The sequence below is a fragment of the Piliocolobus tephrosceles genome, chromosome 8, assembly GCF_002776525.5.
Source record: "Piliocolobus tephrosceles isolate RC106 chromosome 8, ASM277652v3, whole genome shotgun sequence".
Classification (NCBI taxonomy): Eukaryota; Metazoa; Chordata; class Mammalia; order Primates; family Cercopithecidae; genus Piliocolobus; species Piliocolobus tephrosceles.
In genome coordinates this window covers 132,030,382-132,055,604 of record NC_045441.1, presented here as the reverse complement: position 1 = coordinate 132,055,604, position 25,223 = coordinate 132,030,382, and the positions used below count along the sequence as shown (strand labels likewise).

Below are 25,223 nucleotides of genomic sequence, written 5' to 3'. Positions count from 1 at the left end.
GTAATCCCAGCACTTTGGGAGGCTGAGGTGGGTGTACCAGAAGGTCAAGAGATTGAGACCATCCTAGCCAACATGGTGAAACCCCGTCTCTACTAAAAATACAAAAATTAGCTGGACGTGGTGGCGTGGGCCTGTAGTCCCAGCTACTAGGGAGGGTGAGGCAGGAGAATTGCTTGAACCCAGGAGGCGGAGGTTGCAGTGAGCCAAGATCACAGCACTGCACTCCAGCATGGTGACAGGGCAAGACTCAGTCTATATATATATATATAGATAGATAGATAGATATATAGATATATATAGATATATAGATATATATATATACACACACACACACGTATTGAAAGAGGTCCATCTACATATCACTTAAATTATTTCAAAAGCCAATTTGTGGTATACTGAACTTAGAAGTTACTCTTCCCCAAAGGAGCTCCCCAATTCTCAAGTGTTGCTTCCTTTGAAAAAACAATCAGAACACCCCGAAGCCTGCCCCCCATGGTCTGTTTCTCCATCATCTTCTGGGCAAAGTCCATAACATTGCTTGTGACATCAAGGCTTACTTCGGATCACTCAGAAGTGGGTTTATTGTTCTTTAGGGGGTAACTTCTTAGTTGCTATCACTGCAATCAAGTGATCTTAGAAGCAAATTGCCACTCATGTGCACACTTGAGAGTGTCACAATAGATATATTAACGTCCTGTCCTTGATTTTGATACCATATCCACTGTGGATGGCAGCTGATTCTGCATAGAACATTGTGGCAAAGGCCGTGATCTTCAGATGATGAAACTGAATGTTGGAGAGTCTGAGAATACCAGCCCCCAAAACTGTCACCTCACAAGGCCAAGCAGTGAAAAATAAAGAAGATAAGAAAAATAAATAAACTCTTATAAAGAAGAGTTTAGATGAAGGAAGATGTTTACTATGAAGACACTTCCAAAAAACAGAAACTTAGTGACTGAGAGGCTTAATGGTTAAGGTTTTGGTTCAATTCTCGGTTCTGATAATTATTAATTTTGTAACTTTCAGTAAGTTCACTGTACTTTCATATCGCTCTGACTGCTCATCTATAAAATGGGGAAAATAATAGCTGTTATCTCCCTCACAAAGTTGCTGTGAAGACTGAAGGAAAACATACAAGCAAAACATTTAGCACATTCCTAGCATAAAGGAGGTGCTCCATAAAAAGTGGTTATTTTTATTATTACCAATATTTTATTTTGATACTATTATGACATCAGATAAAAGCTCCTGGAATTAGAATAAACGGACAGGACAATTAAGGCAAGCAGGAGGCAGCATCTGCAAAGATAAATGTGGTCCATGTGCCACAGCTGTTAACACACCTCTTCTCTGTGTTTAGAGCTGAGTGAAGGCTGCTGCACGGCCATGACTGGGTATGGCTGTGCTGGTGACGACTCACCATGGAGTAGGATATGGGTGATAAGAGGAAGTCATGCTCCTGAGACCGCTCCCAGGACGGAGGTTGCTTGGGTTTCAGGAGGCAGCTGAGTAGGAACGGTGGACCTGGCAGCTGTGCTGCCCTATCTCTGTGGCTGGCTCAGCTTCTCTGACATGGAGAGAACCTAAGTCTACGCTGTGGTGGCTGTCCATAGGGGAATGTCACAGAGCACACTCTTTTTTCAACTTTCTCTTATCTAATCTAAGTGATCTCCGTTATCATTTTCCCAGGGAAACATCAGCTCAGGGGATTTGATTGATAGAAAAGGAGTGAGGAAGGGCATATGTGTGAAGGAAGCTAAAAGCCCATGGGGAGAGTATTGGACTTTCTGTGGAAGGGAAGTTTGAAGACGAGGCACCATCAGGATGTACCCACACAGACCAAACACCTCTAGAATCCTGAGTCAGCATCTTCCCCTCATGCTGATTCCTACTCCCCGCCTTAACCAAAATTCCATTGTTCGCTGGCATCACTATTCCCCTAGTCATGCAGAAATGCAACTTGGAGCTCCTCTGTGGCTCTATTATAAACCTCTCCTCCATTCAATCCATTACCATGACTTTATTCCATACAGTTTTTCTTTCTACGCACTTCCCTCCCGTCTGCCATCCCGCTGCCTTCATCACTCCTGCAACGCCAAACTAACCACTCTGTTTCTTGTCTTTATCCAATCCGTCCAGATCCCCAATACCACACCAGCGTTTCTTAGATATTATTGTGTCTTGCCACACCTTTCCTCAAAAGCCTTATTTTCCCCAATGCTTTCTTTTCTAATGTATGAAATTCTGACTTTTCGTTATGACTTTCATGATTCCCCACCAGCTGGCCCCAGGGGGCACAATGGCTTTACTCCACTTCTCCACACCCACCCTCATCCCAGCAAGTGCACCATGGCCCTGGCACAGTGCTGATGGAATCTGAAAATATCACCAGGGAATCATTTGCAAGACTATCCTAATAAATTGCATTTTTTTTTTCCTGGGATGGGGAAACAAGGGACAGAGGGTGAAATATTTTCTTCAAAAAATGTGCTTGCCTCACTGAGGCCACAGGTAGGCTTAATATGATGTGAGAAAGAGGATTTCTAACTTGGAATGTAATTCATTTCTATGAATATTTAGAAAGCATCTTGGATGGGCAGGAATGAAAACCAGACACTGTACCTGCCATGACATAGTTTTCAATCAATAAGGAGATGAAGAGACAAGCTACCAGTGTAACAGAAAGCAGAATGAAAGAAAGAGGGACTCAGTAAAGCCTTGTTCTTTTGTTGAAGACATGAGATCCTATGAGGTAGGCATGGGCAAGTATTACCTTCATTTTCCAGATGACAAAACTTGCTTACCTGCCTCAGAGTTTAAGTGGCTTGCTTATTGTCACAGAGCTAATAATTAGCAGATTAGGGTCTCCTAGCTGGATGATCTTTGGAATGCATGACTCTGCCAGCAGCCAGCAGAGCTATGAAACACCAAAAGAAACAATTAAGCATGCTTGGGAACAGTGTGAATGGGCATGGAGCTGGGAGGTCTCCTGGGAAAGGTGGCATTTGACCTGGGAATTGATGAATCCCAGAAAAGCCAGTCAGAGAGGTGTGAAAACAAAACTAAAATGGAGACTGGGCCTGAAAAATTCCCAGGCAGACAAAGCTAAAGACCTTAAAAATAGCCATATTCTTGCTAAAACTACAAACATAAGTGAAACTTAACTTGGGTCAATTTCTGATAAATGCTTATGACAGAAATAAAAATTTAACCCCAGCCAATGATAAACAGTCAACTAACATATGATCATGTGACTAGGGACTTTCCAAAAAGTTACTTAAAAAAGGCAATTATGTAACTGCAAACCAATCAAATAATCTTTTATTTTGCTTCTATAACTTCCCAATAAATGCTTGCCTCTGACACTTTGTCTTCGCAACACTAAAGTTTTGTCGGTCTGGTGCTCCCCAATTCATGAATTGCTTCTTACTGAAATAAACTCTTCAAAATTTTACTGTGCCTCATATTTTTTTATAGAGAAGAAAGGAGAGAAGGAAGAATATTTTAGAAATAAAGGAACTTCAAGGGCAGAGTCACAGTGCAAGACAAGAGGAGCAGACCAAGGGCAAGATTGCTCGGGGAGTGAGGACTCCCTCCCTCTTCTCCCCTGAGAAGCTGAGATAAAGGGGGAGGAGAAACCTGGGTGCCCCCCACTGATAAGCAGGCTCCACCCAGAGGCCAGTCCTGTGTGTCTGGGGACAAGGGGAAAGAGCAACAGAAGTGTCCCTTCTCCAAGATCAAGGAACCGGGGTGGGGGCAGAAGGGGGACCGTTTCCTGGACCCCAGTCCTCCAAATCAGCACCTAGAGTGGAACTGGGAAGGATTCTGGAGCCACAGAGGATAGACAGATGGTAAGTCCCCTTTTGGAGTCAGCGGCCTTGGGTGGGCGGTGAGGGTGGCTGTGTGCAAATGTCCTGCCCCCACTGGAGGGGAGGGAACCTGAGGCTTACAGAGTAGAAAGGGGGAGAGAGAGGGAGGTAATGGGAGAGGAAGTGAGAAATGGCACATTCAGGGGACAGGTTCATTCTGAAGCCCATCTGGGAAGACTGCCCTGAGATAAAAATATGTGTGTGGGGGCAGGGTGGGCAGCGAGGGTAACAAAATGGCCTGAGAAAACTCTCTTCAATGCACCGTTTCCTGCACCAGCTTCTCTCTCCTCCTTCTCCCTCCACTCACTTCAGGAAGGTGGGGACCAAAGTGAGGAAGAGCCGAGGGAACCCAGCCAGGCAGGTGGAATGGGGACTGTCTGGAGCCAAGAGGTAAGTGGCCTTCTCTCCTAGGGCTGGAATACACTGATGTTGTCACTCTGGGCTCTAAAATCCTACAAACATTCATCCCCTAACTGTCTGCTTCATCCTCACCCAAAATAGTTGACATTCCTTGTTTTCTCATCTCCCAGGAGTTTAAGTAGGACTGGGTTTGGGAAGAATTGGGATAATTATTTCTGTATAAAGTGACTATAGCACTAACAGATGCATTCTCTCTCCCCTCTCCTCCTCTTCTTGCCATCCCTGTCTCTCAACCCCCTCCACCTTGTATCTTTCAACCTCTTGGTTCCTTCCACAGAGCACTCCAGAAGAGAGGCTGCCTGTGGAAGGGAGCAGGCCATGGGCAGTGGCCAGGCGGGTGCTGACAGCTATCCAGGTTTTGGGCCTGCTCCTTTGTTTTTCTGTGCTTTTGTTCTACATCTTCCAGAACTGTGGCCCTGGTAAGCAAGATCCCAGACACCCTAACCTAGCCAGCCCTCCCCCAGCCCTGGCACCTGGGCCCAGTCCCTGCTCCTGGGGCTTCTGCCCTCCCTGACCCTTGGGGTCCCCATGGTTCTTCTTCCTCCCTGCATCCTAACCATTTCTTTTTCATCAGCTTCCTGCTTACTTACTCACCTGAAGTTCTTTGCCTAGCCCCTTGGGAGAGCCCTGGTCTTTTTGCCTCTTCTTTCCCAGCTCTGAGCTTTTCCCCACAGGCTCCTGTGAGACACCTGTGTGTTTGGATCTCCGGGATCATTACCTGGCCTCTGGGAACACAAGTGTGGCCCCCTGCACCGACTTCTTTGGCTTTGCCTGTGGAAGGGTCAAAGGGACCAATAATTCTTTTCAGGAGCTTGCCACAAAGAACAAAAACCGACTTCGGAGAATACTGGGTGAGGAAAGCAGGGTGGAAGATGCTCTGTGCAAGTGGGTGCCTAGAATGACCATGACTACTCCAAACCCTACGTAGTTGTGGAACAACTGGTTTGTGCCATCCCAGGTGGGATTATATGGATGGATGATTGGAGATGATGTGGGAGTAAAAGAGGTAGGATGGCGGGAGCTGCCTGGATTTGCTCCTCTCTCACTGTTTCCTATTGCCTTACCTTGGGTATCCTCCTTCCATTTCTCTTGGTCCCTCTCTGCATTTTTTTCTGTATCTAATTTCCATCTTCTTTGCTTCTCCATGTATCCATAATTACTCCATTCTCTCCAACTTGTCCCTTTTAGCAAGCTCCATCTTTGTTGCTTCCTCCAAATGTTCAGTTTCTATCCTATGCATGGTGCCTTCCTCCACAAGCATCTCCTCAGCTCCTCCTGCATTTCAATTCTTTTGTCTGTCACTCTTATTCTCTAACCTCCAAAACCTCTAGTCTCCCAATGCCTCCTTTTCAACGTTATCCTCTCCCTCTCACCATGCCAAAGCTCCCCTCTCTCAAAATGATCTCTTGCTTCTTGCTTCTCCTTTGAAACTTTGGACCACGGCAAGCAAGTTGACCTGGAACAAGTGGGATGATAGAGATGGATGACTGGAGATGATGGATGATGGTGGAATGAAAGGGGTAGGATGGTGGGGTGAGAAGTGAGAGAGGGCCTCATCACTGTGCATAAGAGAAAAGGTGGGTAAGTACAAAGGATATGTTGGAAGAATAGGAGAGCTGAATTAATTGGCAGTGGAAGTAAAGTTCCTGCAGATGGGGGCTGGAGAGGAAAACTGCCAGGACTGAGAGGAAAACCAGAAGGATGAACTGTAACTGTGTAGGAGGTTGGAAGTGCGTCCCAGGAAGTTGGTGGATGGTGAGGATTTGGGAATAAGAACATGTAAGATAGGCATGCATTTCCAGTGCAAGGGAACCTAAAGAATGTATTGACACTATCAATTAGAATCTGGGAAAAATAATGCACCCCTCTGCCCTCCTTTTTTGATGGGGAAAGAGTGGGAGGTGAACTCTCTTTGGGTAGATGGATACTTTCAGGGAAGGCTCAGAGATAAAAAGAAAAAATATGTTCAGGATAAATTCTGTTGCCTACAATGGGATGAATAGATTTCAGGGGGACTGAGGGTGGAAAGAGTGTTAGATATTAGAGGGCGGATGATTCAGAGAGACTTGTATTTGATTATTGTAGTGTGTTTGTTTCCTGGGATCAATGGATGAGAAGTCTGGACTAGGAGAGTCCTCTCCTGTTTCTTCTCTTTGCTAAACCTTTCCTTATGAGCTTTCTTCTCTCCAATTCCTTAAAGTTCTCTAGTTCCCTGAATTTGTCTAATTTCTTCAGTCATTTCTTTCTTTCCTTTCATTTCTCTCTTTTATCCTTTGCCCATATCCCACTTATTGCTACCTTTCTCTTTTCTTCCCTGTCTTTTCCTTCTTGATTTCTTTCCCACATTTCTTTTATTTTCCATATTGTCTTCTTCTCCTCATTCTCTTTCCCTGCTTTCATCATTTCATCAAGTTGACCCATCCCAAACTGGGCAGTACTCTCATCCTTCTTATTTTCCTCATCTCTATTCCTCCCCCTCCTTCCATCTTCTGTGGGAGTCTTTCTTTCCTGTAAGCTCCCTGTCTCCCACCCTCCCTCTTTGCCTCTATACCAGTTGCCACTCCTTTAATTCTCCTGCCAACACAAAGAGTCAAACTCTGTAAAATATTTGAAAATATTTATTTTGAGCCAAATACAAGTGACCATGGCCTGTGATATAGCCCTCAGGAGATCCTGAGAACATGTGCCCAAGGTGGCCGGGGCACAGCTTGGTTTTATACATTTTAGAGAGGCACGAGACATCAGTCAAATACATTTAAGAAATATATTGGTTTGGTCCAGAAAGGTGGAACAACTCAAAGGGGCGGGAGTGGCTTACAGGTTATGGGTGAATTTAAACATTTCCGGGTTAACAGTTGGTTGAGTTTGTCTAAAGATCTGGGATAGATAGAAAGGGAAAGTTCAGGGTAAGATAAAGATTGTGGAGACCAAAGTTCTTTTGAAGTCTTATAGTGGCTGCCCTTAGAGACAATAGGTGATAAGTGTTTCCTGTTCAAATCTTAGTTAATCAAAAGATCTAGCTATGTTAACAGAGATATGTTAATAGCTAATAGAGATTCTTTTATCAATGCAAATTTTCCTCCACAAAGAACAGCTTTGTAGGGTCATTTCAAAATATGGCAAAGAAACATGTTTTGGGGTAAAATATTTTTATTTTCTTCTTTGTCTCGTAATGTTATGCCAGAATCAGGTTAGAAAGTAAATCATGTTACATGGGGTTAAATAAAACCCATCTGATGAGAACTTATGATATAGGGCATGACTCCTCAGACCTCTTTGATAGGAATTTGGGCAAGATAAAAATAAAATCAGAGTTTGGTCCTCACTCCCATGCTTCCTTTCTAGAGGCCCAGAGTTCCTGGCACCCAGGCTCTGGGGAGGAAAAAGCTTTCCAGTTCTACAACTCCTGCATGGATACACGTGCCATTGAAGCTGCAGGGACTGGTCCCCTCAGACAAGTTATTGAGGAGGTGAGAAAAGCTGGGATACTAACTTTTCCGGACACATAATATATGGCACCAATGCATGCTTAGGGCTGCCATTTTTTTTCCTAGAGGGTGGGTCTTCTTCCTAGGGCCCCCCAAGTTCTAGGAGGGAGATGGAGATGGAAATGGTTATGCCCTGTGAAACTATCAGGACCTTGGGAGAAGGCAGATAAGAAAGGACAGATGTGGTGCCCTAGAGGAATCAAGGCGCCCAGGGCAGAGGTCAGGCGGTAGCAGCTGTGTAAGGGACGACCAAGACAATGAGGGATGGACTCCACAGATCCTGTGCTCAGCCCCTTCTCTCTCCTTTAAAGCTTGGAGGCTGGCGCATCTCTGGTAACTGGACTTCCTTAAACTTTAACCGAACGCTGAGACTTCTCATGAGTCAGTATGGCCATTTCCCTTTCTTCAGAGCCTACCTGGGACCTCATCCTGCCTCTCCACACACACCAGTCATCCAGGTGAGGGATGCACTGGCAAAGATACAGCTGGACCTGGCCTGACTCCATCTCTAGTCAATCATCCCTTAGAGGAAGGTTGCAGGTTGGGAAGGGAGGACACCTGTGTGATATAGGAAACAACCCAACCTTAAGGGAAAAGTATTGATATGAAAGTCAGGGACATTAGCTGGGGGTGGGAAATGGAGCAGCAGAGCCAGTGCTGGGAAGACAGAAGTAGGCCTGGTCTTTCTTACTGTTAATCTGGATTAATCTCAGAGCCCCTTAACTAGTCCTCCTATCTCTAGGCTTGCTCTCATTTTATTTACTCTTTATTTTTACTAGAGGGAACTTTTCTAAACCAAGGGCTAACTATACTACTGTCTGTATTTAAATGCTTGTCAGTGACCCAGTGGCTTGCCAGGTCATCAGAATCTAGTCCCTAATCTTTAGTAAAGCTTTGCAAGCACCTTGTGATCTGACCCCTACACACTTCTCCAGCCTTATCTCCTGTACATTCCTTCTCTCCCTTACCCCCAAGCCATGCTGACTCACTGCTACTTCCAGGAATATTTCTCAGTTCTTTGCCTATGCTGCTCCCTGTGCCTGCAACCATCCCCCACACTGAACCTGGAACACTTACATGTTTTTCAAATGTTGGCTTTATTATCTCTTCCAGGAAGTCTTCACCGACACCCTGGTTATGAGTTAGATGAAGCCTTTCTCTCGCTCTTCTCATTTCCTCATGCTCTCAGCATTTATCACTCTGTGTTGGACATTGTGAGCCTCCTTAGAAAAGGACCATGCTTTATTTGCCTTTGTTCCTTAGGACCTAGCACAGGGCCAGGCAGCTAGAGGCTTTTGCCAGGTATTTGTTGAGTGAGTAACTAAATAAAAACATTGGCGCTGTCACTATTGTGGTTAATGTAATGCTATCTGCATATTTGGACCCTACTGTCAAAAGAGCCACAAAATTACTACAGGATAAGTACAAAAGAATTGATTATCATTATGAGGTGTTCTAAAATTTAGTTCTAAACAGTGTGCTCAGGAGTTTAACTGATGTAGCCTTTGGGGGCCAGTTAAGATTTGGTTAAGGAGAGGCTCAGAGAGGAGAGAATGAGAGAAGGTGAGCTAAGCCAACCTTGAAACATGGTTAATTCACACAAGTGGAGGTGAAGCTATGGGGTGTTGGAAATCCTGAGCCAGGGGGAGGACCTGGAATGATGTGATTCCTCCGTGGGGTCAGTGAGGAGGCTGGTCTATTAACTGAGGATTTGGGAGGCAGGGTGGGGTGCAGTGGGAGGTAAAAGTGAGACTGAAGACATAAGGTTGAGCCTGATTGTTTCTAAGAAGTCAGGCAGAGGTGAACCATTTGACATAATAGAAAAAAAAAAAAAGAGCTACTGAGGCCATCCAACTGTTAGGACAATTGTGCATAGAGCAAATATTTTGATGGTTGTGCATAGTCAGCAGTTTTGAATGTCAGTCTGGGGGTGTCGAGGAAACTAAATGAGCATTTTTTGAGGCCCTGAGATAGAGGTAGAAACAGAAAGGAAGAGCCAGGCACAAGGATTTAGGCAACTTCACCAAAGTGATGATAGTCCATGCTATTTCTAGAGGATTTGGTGACTGATTGGATATAAATAAAGAAAGTGGGGGATTACACAATGATCCCATTGTTTTGATTTAGTGTGAATGGGAGGAGGGTGGTTATCATCAGTGTGAGCCTAGATAGTCTCTTGGGTTAAAAGCAGGTAGGAAGGATGGACTACAGAAGGAGAACTCCAAAGACCGAGAGCAGAAGGGAGCCAGGGAAAAGTGAGTACACTTGGAGAGATGGGAGCTAGACCAGTGTGGTAGGCCACAAAGGAAAGAAAAGGAGCTTCAGGAAGGAGGGGTCAGCTCAGAGAACAAGGAATGAGAAGACACCCTTGGATACGTAGAGATACTTTCCAAACAGTTATGGCAGTGGACACAGACTGCACGGAGCTTAGGAGGAAGGTAAGAAAGTGGAAACAGTGGGCATAGATGCTTTTTTGTTCCTTGAACTGTGGACATACAATGTAGCAAAAGGGTCAAGTGAAAGTTTTTTTCAAGACAAAAGGAAAGGTATATGGCTCAAGATAAGAGTGGGATATTGAAATTGGAGAAGAAAAGGGAAAAGGTAGAAGCAAAGATCTTCAGAATAGAGTCAACGATTCATCAGGGCCAGACTAAGGTGAAATATGCATGGTGCTTACCTGGGGTGCTAATTTAAGAAGGTCCCCAAAACTCAGTATCACGATAAATAGTATTTTAATACACATTCCTAAAAAATCAAAATCAGTGCAACAATACACAATGAACCAAAATATCAAACTTTTCTTCATTATGAATTTTTTGACAAAAGATTATGCGTTTTTACCCAAAATGGAGCAAAATTTTATGTGAATCATTTTGAAAATACTAATGATTTTTCTTTTCAAAATGAATCAAAAATACACTGAGGACTTTTCTTGAACACAACATGATTCTTTTCAAAATTGACTAAAAGTATGTTTTTTGGGGGAAAAAATCCATGATAAGCAAAGTTTTGAGATTTTATCTATCATACATTTTTGGTAGTAATTTTGATTTTTTAAAATGATAATTAAGTATTCATCTTGATTACTGAGTTTTTTTAAAAAAGAGTTTATTTGAGCAAAGATTGATTTGTGAATTGGGCAGCATCCTGAAGCAGTAGAGGTTCAGAGAGCTCCACCCAACAATGTAGGCAGGCAGTATTTACAGAAAGAGGAAGTGACACCCAGAAACAACTTGATTGGTTACAGCTTAGCAATTGTCTTTAATGGGCATGGTCTGATCACTTGACAGCCTATGGTTGCCTGAAGATCAGCTGCTATGGCTGGCTGAGATGGAGCTACCTATTGCAAGAATATACTCCTAAGTTAGGTTGCAGTTTGATTACTGAGTTTTTGGTGCATCTTAGATTTTGTACCTGGGACAAGTTCCTCACCTCACTCACCCTGGCCTTGTTCCTGAGACAAAGAATAGCTCCTTTTAGGCTGCTGATTATTATGCTTCTGCCTTGCTTGGCACACCCACATTGGCTGTAATACTCACCATCTCTTCCCATTCTCACATCTGGACTCTTCTTCTCATGCCCCTCAACCCCTAATCCCTTCCTTTCTTTGTACTCTTGCTTCTCTTCTGTCTAATCTTTATGTCCATCTCCCAAGGCCGTCTCCCACGGTATATTCCCCACCTCCCCACGCCTGCCCTCTCCATCTGCCATGCTTCCCACTTCTCTCCAGTCTCTCTTGTGTCCAGATAGACCAGCCAGAGTTTGATGTTCCCCTCAAGCAAGATCAGGAACAGAAGACCTATGCCCAGGTAAGATGGCACATGGACAAAGGCCCTGCCCTCTGAGGCCAGGAGAAAGGTAGGCACCTCTGGCACCTGTGACTGACATTTCCTTCCTCCAGATCTTCCGGGAATACCTGACTTACTTAAATCAGCTGGGAACCTTGCTGGGAGGAGACCCAAACAAGGTGCAAGAACACGCTTCCTTGTCCATCTCCATCACTTCACGGCTCTTCCAGTTTCTGAGGCCCATGGAGCAGCGGCGGGCACAGGGCAAGCTCTTCCAGATGGTCACTATCGACCAGCTCAAGGTGCCTGGAATTGGGGGCCAGAAGACTGTGGGCACGGGAACCTTCCTCCCAAACATTACCTCATTTCCTTTTTCCTCTTAGTGCCCTTAATTCCTTTTCGTTCTGTCTCTGGCTCAATCTCCTCCTCCAATTAGCCTCTTTTCTTCTTTTTCTCATACCCAAGGGGAAGCCCTTTCCCCTTCCTTCTCTTTTCCTTCTCCCCCTCAGCTTTGTGTCCCTCCCCTAAGGAAATTGCCCCTGCCATCGACTGGTTGTCCTGCTTGCAAGCAACATTCACACCGATGTCCCTGAGCCCCTCTCAGTCCCTCGTGGTCCATGACGTGGAATATTTGAAAAACATGTCACAACTGGTGGAGGAGATGCTGCTAAAGCAGAGGTTCGCCCCAGGTGGGATTGGGGAGATCACGGAAATGGAGGAGAGCCTGTGCACCATAGATCTTGGGGGCAGAGGAAACCTTGGGGAAGGCAGGCTGGTAAGGGCCTCCCAGGAAGATAAGAGGAACTTGCTACCTGTGGGGGCAGAGAAGCGTGGGGTGGGTGGCACAGAGAGGATGGAGGGATGTGTCTTGGGAGCACAAGTAAGGGAGGATACACACGGCATGAAGAATGGAGGGTCAGCCAAGACACAGGGTCTGCTGAGAGTAGAACACCAGCCAGTCAAGAGCCTCTGAGCTGTAGAAGATGCTGGAAGACCCAGACACAGAGGACAGTTGAGTGTATGTATGTCTTTTTAGCAGCTGAGGACTGTGGGCTGGAGGAGGAGGCACATGAGATGAGGAGATGAAGATGGTGAAGGCTGGGGATGCTTAGGGGAAGAAAGCAAGAGGAGGGGCCATTCCTCAGGTGTGGTGTGAAGATTCTGGAGCTCTTATGGGAAATAATGTCTAACAGCATTTCTGCTAGTATCAGGAAATCAAGGGGGTGTTGGGGTTGGGGACATGAGAGAGTGGCTCTTTGTTAGAGTCTCTGCCTCCCCTGATCCCTGGGTGGCTACCACCTGAAAGCAGTGGATTTCTTCCAAGGGCTTGGGCCTAAGGGCCTTCTTCGTGGTGGCAGCAGCATCTAGAAATCCTTTTTGAGGGAGGTAGCTGCCTGTTCACATGGGAGTGAGCAGGCTTACATAAGGGTGCAATGCAGTCCTGGCAGGAGCGTTGCCGGTGGAGCAGAGAGGAGTCACAGAGACCAGCTTACTTCTGCTTGTGAGATACATCTGAGGACAACCTGAGATACCTTGACTGTGGAAGTAGAATCTGTTTCATGACATGAGTCCAGACTCCATCTAGCCCAGAACTTTCTTTCCCTGTGACTTTGAAGGCTGCTTCTTCATCTAGTTTTTTTACTAAGGAGCTAGATCCCACCCCAACCTACACCACGAAAAGCTCTTTTTGACTTGGATGCATATTAAAACAGTTATTAATACAGAGGAGAAGGGGCTGCCTTCAGGAGGATCAAGGTGACTTATACAAGGGAAGGCTCTTCTTGAGGCATCCCCAGATTCCTGGGGTATATGTGTGGGTCTCTTTTGTCTCCATAGGGACTTTCTGCAGAGCCACATGATCTTAGGGCTGGTGGGGACCCTTTCTCCAGCCCTAGACAGTCAATTCCAGAAGGCACGCAGAAAGCTCAGCCAGAAACTGCGGGAACTGACAGAGCAACCACCCATGGTGAGGAGAGGAGCGGGTGTATTTGCCCAGATACTCGAAAGGAGTATCTACTCTTTTGAGGGGTAAATGTTGGCTTCTGTCTCTCAGGGAGGGGGCCACGATGGTAGATGCCCCTCCACGTCTTGGCTTTCCACAGAAGCAGGCAAGTTGGACAGACAAAGTTTAACTTGAAAACCAAGATACCATGTGCCAGACCTTCAGGCACACATCTCCCAGCCTGACTACCTCTCTGGCTTCTTGCTGGGTGTTTGAGCTCAAATATAAAACTCTGAAATTATCAAGGACTGCCCTTTCTTTGTCATTACGCTTATACTATTTGCTCAGGATAACTTGGACTTAGAGCTTACGATTTATTAGGATGAGAGAGAGAGATGTTAAGCAGTGGCCTTCCTTAATGTCTAGTTGATTTTATGTTCAAACATGCTTCACAAAGAGTTTATCTCTGATATCCAGTGGGATCCATTGGACCACATGTAGGCTTTGTGGCACAGATGTGGATGTAGCTGAGGAGGGGCCTGGGTAGACAATGCACTTCACTCACCAGAATCTACTTACTACATAAGACACAGAGATGCTCCTTTGCTGAGAATCTTGAAATCCCAAGTTGGATATATCCAAAAGCGAACAAAAGAGTCTAGTACATTGGATATGTCCCAACCTCAGTGAAGGCCTCAGTTTAGTCTTAAAAGTCACTGGATTTTTTTTTTTTTTCTTAGTAATTTGTGGGCCGTTTCCCTGCCTTGGAGAAACTCTCTGCTTTGGCAACCTAAAATTGCTGTGGAATTCAGAGAAGGAAAAGGCATTCACTGGGACTGGAATGTAGTTATTGCTTATCAAGAGCTAATGATGTGCTAGACACTCTTTGAAAGCCTTTAGTTCTATTAGCTGATTTAATCTTTACAATTCCATAAGGTACCATGGATGCCATTTTGTTCCTGTTTTAAAGATAAGGAAACAGAGGCACGAAAGTTAAGGAAGTTGCTCAGGTATGACAGTAAGTCAGTGGAGTGAGGATTTGAACCCTGGCAGCCTGGCTCGAGGGTCTGTGTTGTTTGCTCATTGTGCTAAAAAAGCAGTCTTCCTGAGGAGCATCACTTGGGTTGGAGAGTCGCCAAGAAGCTTCTGCCCAGCTTTTCTCTTGATTCAGATGAAGCAGACCAGAGCCCCAAGTTATCTTAATTGGGGTTGCTACAAAATCCTGGTAACAAACAGCTACCTATAAACGCCAGCACCATAGCCTCATAGCACTTCTTGGAGGTTGTAAGAGTGCTAATGTTGAGGCTCAGGCTTAAAGAATGCAGAAGGCTTAGATGTCCTGAAGCCATTATCTTTTCCATTAGGACACATAATTGTCCTTGGGCTTAAAAGCTGAATTAATCTCTGCTAACAAATAGTTGTGTGACCTTGGGGAAGCCACTTCCCCTTTCTGAGACAATAGTGTAAAAGATGACACTTAATGATAATAGCTGATATACATGGAGTAGTCATTGCCTGTTAGCACTTAGGACAGGTTATTTCGTTTAAATCTTCCAGAAACACTTGGAGGTTTTTAATCCCTGTTTCTCAGATGCAAAAATAGGCTTAGAAAGGTCAAGAAACTTTCCCAAGACCACACAGCTCACAAGTAAATGAACAGACTCCAAAACAGATGTTTTGGCTCATAAAGTCATGTTTTTAACCACACACTGTACAGGACTGAGAAATAAGTAGGTGCTACAAACAAAGGTTAGAAAACTTTTTTATAAAGGGCAAGATAGTAAATATTGACTTTGTGATCCATAAATGGTTGGTGTTACAACTGCTTAACTCTGTCCCTGCAGTGCAAAAACAGCTGTACACTACGTAAATGGATAGGTGTGGCTGTGTTCGCAGGGGATCCTGATTTAGACAGCAGATATGGGGATCCTGATTTAGACAGCAGATATTCTTGGAGTTCCCGAGAGGGAGAGATCAGGGAGCATTTGAAGGATCAATGGGATCTCTGTGCAGGAGGTGGAACTGACAAAAAGTTTAGAGAGAGAAAAAAGTTTTCTGGTGAAGAAAGGGGTATCATCTCATTGGGATAGGGCAGGAGGCAGGCTGGCTAAAACTTGGTGCAGAGTGAAGGATCCTCGTGGTGGCTCTGGCTGAGAGGAGAAGACTAGGCTTGCATGGCAGGCTGTGTCCACTGATGCCCCTGGAGCGTGCTCCGGGTGTTTGAGAATCAGCAATTAAGCCAGGGCACCTGGATCAGAGTGACTAGGACAATAGGGGGAGGGAATCAGAGCAGGAAGGAGAGAACCATACAAGGTCTGGTAGGTCACTGAAGGACTTTTGCTTCTCTCTGTATGAAATAGAGACATGCAGAGGGATTTATCTATGTCTATGTTTTGTATTTTAAAAGAACATATTTTAAGGTTAGCAATGGGATGTCCTGATGATGAGTGATGTGAGAGGAAGAATGGAATCAAAGACATGACCTAGAGTTTGGCCTTGGTATGATCAAAATGTTTGGTTCGATTCAGTGGCCATTAATTACCGACTTCTGATCATATTCTTTTGAATGAATTATAGTCTATAGTGCTCTTATACAGAAGAGTTCTAAATCTCATTATTGGACCATCTTTGGATGATTAGTTTTGAATAGAGTTATAGTCAGTGAAAATGCCTATTAAGTCAGGTTTTCTTTTATGAAACTTGGGAAGGTGGCTTTTGAGAAGTAAAAGCAGAACTTCACATTTGTGATGATTAAATGTGAATTATTTATATTCAGCCCAACATCTCAATTTATTCAAGTCTTCCAGGTTCAGATCATTTGCAATTTTATTCAGTGTATCTTCATCCAGACTACTGTTAAGATCCTGAAGGGAGAAGGGCATCGGGTCAGGTTATGGAAGACCTAGCTATGGATTTATGCATTCGTTTATGTAACAAACATTTGTTGAGAACCTAGTGTACTTCAGGTACTTCTCCAGGCACTTGGAATGCAGCAATGAACAAAACAGACAAATAAATAACCCTGCCTTCAGCCACATATCCTGGTGAAGGAAGAAAGGCAATAAACAAACTAATAAAATAATAAAATATGTTAGGTTGTGTTATGAAGGAAAGCAAAACAGGAAATGAGGAAAGGAAATGTTAAATGAGTGGTAGTTAGGATTCTTAGTAGGAATGTCAGGGGAGGTCAAGTTAACTTGAAATCATTCACCATTGATGTTTACTTATGATTTGGCCAGATGAGACTCCACTCAAATTGCACTATCATTCAACATCAGTTTCTCTATCTTATTCACTAGGACTCAATCTGTGTTTTCCAAGAATGGCTAAATCAAGATAATGCCAACAGAGTGGGGTAGTGCCTTAGAATACTTGAAAGGTATTATTTCACCTGATCCCCAAACCTGTGAGGAAGGTAGACTAGATATTGTTTTCATTTTGACAACTGGTGTCACTGAATCACAGGGGTTTAAGTTAATAACTCAAACTTAGTAAGTGCTAATACTCTATTCAGTGGTAGGATGGTCGTGGTGCTTGAGGATGTATTTCGTCTATAGATGGGTTTTGTTAGCCTGTAGAATCTTTTGCAAACTTTGAATTAATCACCAACATTCAAAAATTAAGATATGGCATACCAGCATTCAGGTTTCCACCCTGTGTGTGTGTGTGTGCGTGTGCACCAGGTTTCCAGCCTGTGTGTATGTGTGCGTGAAGCTTTGGAAACACTGGGCTAGCCTTCTCCTGTGGCGACAACTGACTGTCGCTACACGGCGCAGCTTGGGGCTGGGTGCGCTCTCTGTAGCCCCACCACGCCCTGTGGCTCTGATGTTGCACTGCTGTTCTCTTGTTATGCCTCTGCATGGTCCCTGTTGGAGTTTGCGGGTTCTGGTCTTTCATATGCCTCAGTTACATAAGACTTTTAGCCAGATGAATTTTTATTATTTTGGCATTATTTTTTCTTCAGTGATCCTCTCATAGCCCTTAGTAGTTACACATTATTTTCCAAGTGTTCAAAAACTGTCTAACGATTAGTTCTACAATTTTGCTTAGAAATTAACATTAAAGATTCCTGGTTGGCCTGTAATCCCTAAAATTTCGTTTCATCCTATAGAAGATTGGTCAAATTTTTGCTTCCCTCCGGACTCATAGAATTTGTCCTGATTTCTATCATTTCTCAAATAGTATTTGTGGTTCTGAGGTTATACGTGCAACTTTTTTTTTTTTTTTGGTGCCCTAAAATTAGTCCACTGAGTTTCATTATCTTGAGTTTGAAATATTTCTTCTATCGTTTATATTTTGGAGACTTTTTTCCTCTAATTCAATTTCTCTCCTTCTCTCTCTCTCTGTAACTCTCCCTTTGCAGTCAATGTGGTATACACTACCATTCCATATCTTGAGAGACAGCTGTAGCAGTGGTCTTCAGTGGCGATTGTATTCTCCAGCAGTCAGGTCCCATGGCAAAGCATGTGGGAGAAATGATCAGGCTCCAGCAAAGGGCATCAGGAAACAAATCAAGAACAGGAGGGGTGAGAAGGGTAGGCAGATCCACACTTCCACGCTCAAGTGAGCTCTCTGCTGATGCTGGTTGCTGCTCCAGGTGTAGCAACTGTCTGATAAGAGGTATTCCTGGAGCCAAGCTTGTCCAGCAGAATGTGGCGGGCAGATTCTCAACTTGGCCCTATAATTGCTTTCAGACCCGGATTTCCTTTTAGTTCCTGTTGTTTCAGAGCTCCAACTCATGCAGCATGAGAAGAATCTGAGCCTCTTCTCTTCATTAGAGACAAGGTTGGCCAGGTGCAGCAGCTCATGCCTGTCATCCCAACACTTTGGGAGGCCAAGGCAGATGGATCACTTGAGCCCAGGAGTTTGAGACCAGCCTGGCCAACATGGCAAAACTCCATCTCTGGTAGTAGCCACCTGTAATCCCAGCTACTTGGGAGACGGAACAGAAGACTCACTTGAACCTGGGAGGTGAAGATTGCAGTGAGCCGAGATCGCACCACTGTTCTCCAGCCTGGGTCACAGAGTGAGACTCTGTTACAAAATAAAAACACAAATGAAAACAGACAAGGTTAGCAGACCTCAAGGTGCAACAGAACACAGATGTGGGCAGCCAGGCCTGCAGCAACCTCCAAAATGATAACCTCTTAAACTGGTGGGTTCAGGAGTTTCTTCTTCAGTGACTACCAGACTGGCCTCTTTGGTCTGTTTCCTCTAGTGGGATGCACATAAACCCCCTCCATTCCCAGGACCAGCCTAGCTCCTTCAGAGAGAGTATTAGTGGCACCCTTCCTACCTTCCCTGTGGACAGGTCTTTGGGAAGTAAAAGAATCACAGGAATAAAGTTTTGAGGCTTCATCTTGCCTAACCCAAATTAGCATATTAGCTGGTATTTATCAGTTCCAGCTCAGCTTTCCCTCAGGCCAGCTACCTCCTCCTGCCCCTGGTTTCCTTGAGTGTGTGTCTCCATTTACCCTGTGTCATCTCTGGGTTTACACCTTGGTCAAGTTTTCAAAGCCATTCAAGCCCACCGCCAAGACCTTCTCAGCATCTGTCTCTTATGTTTCTCATTCTCGAGGTCCTCAGCTGGCACTGCCCTCTTGGGTGTTTGTCCATGGCGTCCTGCCTCTGCAGTGAAAGCCCTCCACCTTCCTGTTCTAGTCTTTCCTCTCTGACTTGGCTGGAAGTCTTCCAGCTCTATGAATTTATACAATGAGTTTTGTCTTGTGTCCTCTTTTACTAGCAAACAATATGGCATCTAAAACCCAGTTCTACTCTGATAATTTTCTTCTTTATAAGATGCTACAGTATAATACACCATGCCCACCTGGAGAGAGGATAAGGGTGATGGTGGTAGAACAGAATTTCCATCTGCAATCTCCGTTTTGAGCAAAGAAGCATGGAGGATGGGAATCATTGCTGGGACCCCGGAGTAGAGTGGTTGGGAGGGGTGGGGGGGAACAGGGGGAACATCAGATTGCCGAGGTATGAGGTTTGGGTTCTCATCTTCTTCCCAGGAGCCTCTTGGTCCCCTAGAATGATGCCTCCTAGAGGCCTTGCTGTCAAATTCAATAGTCAATAACATGAAGGATTTGCTCAGCCAGGCTCATGAGACCAGCTCTGAGGAAGATGTGCTTATTTTGTACTGAGTGGTGATGTGCGTCACCCTAAGGGGTAGTAAACTGAGATGAATCCCAGAAAGTCCAGTCAAAAGAGCACCCTCTGGGAATGAAGATCTAGTGAAGACTGGGGAGACAGATGAGGAAAGAGCCCTGAACAGGAGCCACTCATTCCAGCTTTGTCTCCATAGCCCGCCCGCCCGCGATGGATGAAGTGCGTGGAGGAGACAGGCACGTTCTTCGAGCCCACGCTGGCAGCTTTGTTTGTTCGTGAGGCCTTTGACCCAAGCACCCGAAGTGCTGTATGTGAGAGCTCTTCCCAGCCCACATCCCTCCACCCCTTCCCACCCAACCCAGCCTTCCCTCATTCTATTAACTTTGACTTTCTCAGTGGTATATGTGATTGGGGAATCGGGCAGTCAGAGAGAGAAGGGCCACTGAGAGATGGAACCCAAAGGCCTGCTCCATCCCTGGGGTGGAAACAGTTCAGCTTTAGGCCACGGAGTCTCCATGACATGCTCTCACTTGGACAAATCACCCAACTTTCCTGGTCTTGTGTTTCTTCAACCATCAAATGAGAAAATTGAGCCAGGCGCGGTGGCTCATGCCTGTAATCCGAGCACTTTGGGAGGCTGAAGTGGGTGGATTACCTGAGGTCAGGAGTTCGAGACCAGCCTGACCAACATGGAGAACCCCATCTCTACTAAAAATACAAAATTAGCTGGGTGTGGTGGTGCATGCCTGTAATCCCAGCTACTCGGGAGGCTGAGGCAGGAGAATTGCTTGAACCCGGGAGGCGGATGTTGTGGTGAGCCGAGATCACGCCATTGCACTCCAGCCTGGGTGACAAGAGTGAAACTCCATCTCAAAAACAAAAACAAAGACAAAACAACAACAACAACAACTAAAAAAAAGGAAAATTGAACACTATCATCTCTAAGGCTCCTCCCTGTTATATCTAAGATTTTTTTAACAACACATGACATGACGTCAGAATGGATGACATAATCTTGAAGAGGGCAAATAAGTCAAATAAATCACCACTGAGTACTTTCTGAGTACCTACCACATGCCTGGGACTCCTTTAAGCACTTTGCATGAACTATGTCATTTAGTTCCTGTTATTATCCTGATTTTATGCAAGAGGGAACTGAAGCAAAGAGAAGTTAAGTGACTTGCCCAAGGTCACACAGTTACCGAAAAGCAGAGACAGGGTTTGAACTCAGGCATTCTGATGCCAGAGCCCAGCCTCTTGATATTGCCTTTCATTTCCCTCCGAGAAAGGATTTACATGAGGTGGCAGGTGGGTGGGGAAGCAATGAGTATACACTCAGGTTGTGAAGCCGGGGAGACTTGTGGGGGACTGAGTTGAAGAGGTCAGGAGGATGAGGAGAGGGAGTGGACACTAAAAAAGATGGTGTGAAGACAAGGGCCCTGAGCCAGAGGAGAAAAGAACAGCTCTCTCCTCCCTCTGCTTGCTGGGAGGTGTTCCTGCCCCCAGGAGTAAGGACACTGTCTTTCTCCCGCATCAGGCTACTATATCCCATGGAAAGGAACTATATCTCCCCGATGGCCCTCATGGATGGCCAGGCCCCACCTTCCCTTTGTGGGCTTGACAGTGCTTCCTTTCTCCACAGATCCTTTAGTTGCTTTAGTTGAGCTGCTGCTCAAGCAACAGCTCCAGCCCAGGCAGCTCCTTGGGGCCAAGGTCTTCTCCAAGGGTCTTTTCCAGGCTGAGGCCTCTTCTGATCCTGTCCCCCTGTCCCCGGACCTCACTCCCACAGGCCATGGAATTATATACTGCGATCCGGGATGCCCTCATCACTCGCCTCAGAAAGCTTCCCTGGATGAATGAGGAGACCCAGAACATGGCCCAGGAGAAGGTCAGGTCAGGCGTCCTGGCTGGTATGGGAGCCTGTGCGGGGAATGGAGTATTGGACCCAGCTAGATGGGGACTGGAAGCAAGTGCCAAAGGCCCCCCAGGCACAAGCTAAGTAGGGAAGCCACTGGGCTGCATACACACACTGGCAACAATGTGAGAGGCTTGGGAGGCAACAATGGGACAGAGCAACGAGTGGGAGAAATTCCCTCTGGTAGACTCAAAGAGTGTTCCTGCCCCCTTCTGTGTCTCTCTCCAGGTTGCTCAACTGCAGGTGGAGATGGGGGCTTCAGTATGGGCCCTGAAGCCAGAGCTGGCCCAACAAGAATACAGAGATGTGGGTCCCTGTGTTTTCCGGCTCCTTCTCAGTCCTTGACTTCTCCTCACTTCTCTGACCATCCTGAGTCTTTGTTGGACACTCAGTTTTCCCTGGGTGACTCAGCCCTGTCCTTGCCATGGTGCTGGCTGGGGTCGATGGGGGAATATCCACACTGGGTCTTGTTGGCAGAAGAATAGAATCTTTTCAGGTCCCAATGCGTGTCCCCACACACATGCATGCATCCTGTGACTTGTCTGGGTGTGTTCATCTGTGTGCCAATCTGTGTAAAGCCTCTGTGTGCTGTGTGGTGATGCCACTGGGTTGCTGTCTCCTAATCCCTGGATGCCTGTGTGTCAGGGCTTGCCTGTTTTGGGTCAAATGGTCCCATTGGTGTATGTCAGCCTGCATCTGTAGAAGTCTCTGTGTGCCCCAGTCACCTCCTGCCTCTTCCCCAGATACAACTTGGACCAAACTTCCTGCAGTCTGTCCTGAGCTGTGTCCGGTCCCTCCAAGCTAGAACTGTCCAGAGCTTCTTGCAGCCTTGCCCCCAGCACAGGTATGAGTGCAGGGGAGACACAGGCACTCCATCCCGGAGAGATCCATCCACGATTCGTAGGAAGGGAAGCCAGGGCTCAGGGCAGGCAGCATGAATAGTAATGGTAGTTGGGAGGGACTGCGTATGTCTCAGGGTGGCAGGGCAATATGTGGTGGGGGCTGGAGTTCACTTGTGCTCTTCCCACAGGTGGAAGGTGTCCCCTTGGGAGGTCAGTGCTTACTATTCAATATCTGACCATGTGGTAGTCTTTCCAGCTGGACTCCTCCAACCCCCGTTCTTCCACCCTGGCTACCCCAGGTATGGGTCACTCTGTGAGGGTAGGTAGGGAATTTCCCAAGAGGGGCCGACAGATGTTATAATGAATGGGACTTACAGTTGGAGAATTGGAGTCAAAAATGCCAAAAGATTCTGGGGATCAAACAAGCCTTTGTTTCCCTAGAGCTGTGAACTTTGGCGCTGCTGGCAGCATCATGGCCCACGAGCTGTTGCACATCTTCTACCAGCTCTGTGGGTAACAGGGGCTACTGGGAGGTGGGATTATAGGGAACCTAAGGGAAGGCCACAGGGAGGCCTGGAGGGGAAAGGGAGGTTATTTAAGGTTTGAGGTGGGGCAGTCCTGGGAAGTTTGCCACGCTCCTGGGAGCTGGGTCAGTTTGTGGTATCACCCACATCTTCAGCTCGGCAGCACCAACCCTATGTTCTCTTGCCCTGTTTTCAATAGTGCTGCCTGGGGGGTGCCCAGCCTGTGACACCCATGCCCTCCAGGAAGCTTTTGTGTGCCTGAAACACCATTATGCTGCCTTTCCATTACCCAGCGGAACTTCCTTCAATGACTCCCTCACATTCTTGGAGAACGCTGCAGACATGGGGGGGCTAGCCATTGCGCTGCAGGTATGCAAGTGTCAAGGGCCACGATTTATGTGTACTGGCAGACTAGAAAACATGTGCTCAAGTTTTCCTGCCGCCATTCCTGATGTAAGTAGAGTTGTATGGCTTTCTGCCCTTCACATCCCCCCTGAACAGACGGCAACCTGGGGATCCCCCTCCTACCCCAGAGATCCTCTGTCTTTAGGACATCTACAGGTCTTCTGGGAATTACTCTTTCTTCTGGCTCAGATCAACTTGTCAGTGCAGAGCCAGTGAGCAAGGACCATGGGTTTTGGGTACTGTGTGGAGGGACTTTCAAATGGCCACAGGTCTAGAGCCTGAAGCCCTTCTCCTCCCACCCCTACCCAGGCATACAGCAAGAGGCTTTTACGGCACCATGGGGAGACCATCCTGCCCAGCCTGGACCTCAGCCCCCAGCAGATCTTCTTTCGAAGCTATGCCCAGGTAGGTACCGCCACCTCCTGCCACAGCTTGCTTTATGTCAGTTCGAACGCCTTATTACTGAAGCTCATGGAACTGCCCTCCTTGGACACTCTGCCAAATACCCCAAACCCTCTGCTGCAGATGCCTCACTATCATCTTTTCTCATCCCTCCCTACCCCTTGGAATCACCCCTCAGATGACTACAGTTTCTTCTACCTAATTCAGCACCCCCACAACTCCAAAGGTGGAAAAAACTCTATTCCCAGGTTCCTCCAGGAGAGATCAACTTTTTTCTCCTCTCATACCCCCAAAATACAGATGCCTTAAAAATAAGCCTGTGGCTGGGTGCAGTGGCTCATGCCTGTAATCCTGGCACTTTGGGAGGCCGTGGCGGGTGGATCACTTGAGGTTAGCATTTCAAGACCAGCCTGGCCAACATGGTGAAACCCCGTCTCTGCAAAAAATACAAAACTTAGCTGGGCGTGGTGGCAGGTGCCTGTAATCCCAGCTACTCGGGAGACTGAAGCACAAGAATCACTTGAACCTGGGAGGCAGAGGTTGCAGTGAGCCAAGATCCTGCCACTGCACTCCAGGCTGGGTGATAGAGCAAGACTCAGTCTCAAAAAAAAAAAAAAAAAAAAAAGCCTGCGACAGGCTGACTGTATGCCACATTCCTCTTCAGATGCCTGACCTTAGGTGTGGCGGCCACTTGACATCACCTCCTTAAGCACCCTGTGTTCCCTCAACAGACTCAGGTGCCAGGTCTTCAACACACTTAGATTAGACTTCACCCCAGAGCTCCTGTGCTAGATCCCCGCCTCTCAGTCACTGATAAATGGTATCATTATACAGCCCAGGCCCTCCTCCTGGACTACTATCACCAGATTAAATGAACTATACATTTCAAATGCTCCATGTGGCCCTTGGAGCACTTGATCCCCTGTTCCCCTCTTTGTCTGCTGTCCCTGATCACCCCTTGTCACTAGGTTAGCCTTGTCTTGCGGACCCTCCTCCTTCAATGACCTTTCTTCCTGCTCAGGTGATGTGTAGGGAGCCCAGCCCCCAGGAATCTTACGACACTCACAGCCCTCCACACCTCCGAGTCCACGGGCCCCTCAGCAGCACCCCAGCCTTTGCCAGATATTTCCGCTGTGCACGTGGTACCCTCTTGAACCCCTCCAGCCGTTGCCAGCTCTGGTAACTTGGTTACCGAAAATGCCACAGCACAGAAATATCGACCAACACCTCCCTGGTCACATCCACGGAATCAGAGCAAGATTTCCTTTCCACTTCTGTTCCAAAATAAAAGCTGGCACTTGGCTTCTGCTTCTCTCTTAATGACTTGTTCCTGCTCTGTTCTATGCCTAGAAGTCATTAACTATATGGGAGAAAAATACCCTGAAGTCAGAAAACATAAGAGGGAGAAATGCCAAAAATATTTTGTGGACACAAGAAAAGGAAAAAATCAACAATTGGTGAACTGGTGGGTTTGAAGACCACCCAGTGGACCAAAGATTGGAGAATAAAGCAGT

General features: G+C 46.2%; 1 protein-coding gene across 4 annotated transcripts; it reads left to right on the top strand.

Annotated features, from left to right (window-relative positions):
- The first annotated feature begins 3,627 nt into the window (after window positions 1-3,627).
- On the top strand, window positions 3,628-25,029 carry KEL (Kell metallo-endopeptidase (Kell blood group)). 4 transcript variants are annotated; one of them, XM_023184921.1, is made up of 19 exons: window positions 3,628-3,851; window positions 4,182-4,259; window positions 4,567-4,708; window positions 4,964-5,140; window positions 7,635-7,759; window positions 8,089-8,235; window positions 11,524-11,586; window positions 11,679-11,867; window positions 12,095-12,243; window positions 13,402-13,531; window positions 19,818-19,928; window positions 21,411-21,509; window positions 21,765-21,842; window positions 22,280-22,380; window positions 22,567-22,677; window positions 22,820-22,887; window positions 23,102-23,271; window positions 23,617-23,712; window positions 24,731-25,029. In XM_023184921.1, exons 1-19 carry the CDS (start codon window positions 3,849-3,851, stop codon window positions 24,890-24,892), a joined length of 2,199 nt encoding a protein of 732 aa, XP_023040689.1. In that variant the 5' UTR covers window positions 3,628-3,848; the 3' UTR covers window positions 24,893-25,029. The 4 variants fall into 4 exon arrangements, with proteins under 4 accessions (XP_023040689.1, XP_023040687.1, XP_023040690.1 ...); XM_023184919.1 differs by having other exon boundaries at window positions 3,634-3,851; window positions 23,102-23,355; XM_023184920.3 differs by having other exon boundaries at window positions 3,666-3,851; window positions 4,147-4,259; window positions 23,102-23,355.
- The last annotated feature ends 194 nt before the right edge of the window (window positions 25,030-25,223 follow it).

Coding starts and splice junctions, on each gene's coding strand:
- KEL (XM_023184919.1), top strand. Junction 7,760..8,088: donor TCAGACAAGTTATTGAGGAG/GTGAGAAAAGCT, acceptor TCTCCTTTAAAG/CTTGGAGGCTGGCGCATCTC. Junction 22,381..22,566: donor CAGCCTTGCCCCCAGCACAG/GTATGAGTGCAG, acceptor CTCTTCCCACAG/GTGGAAGGTGTCCCCTTGGG.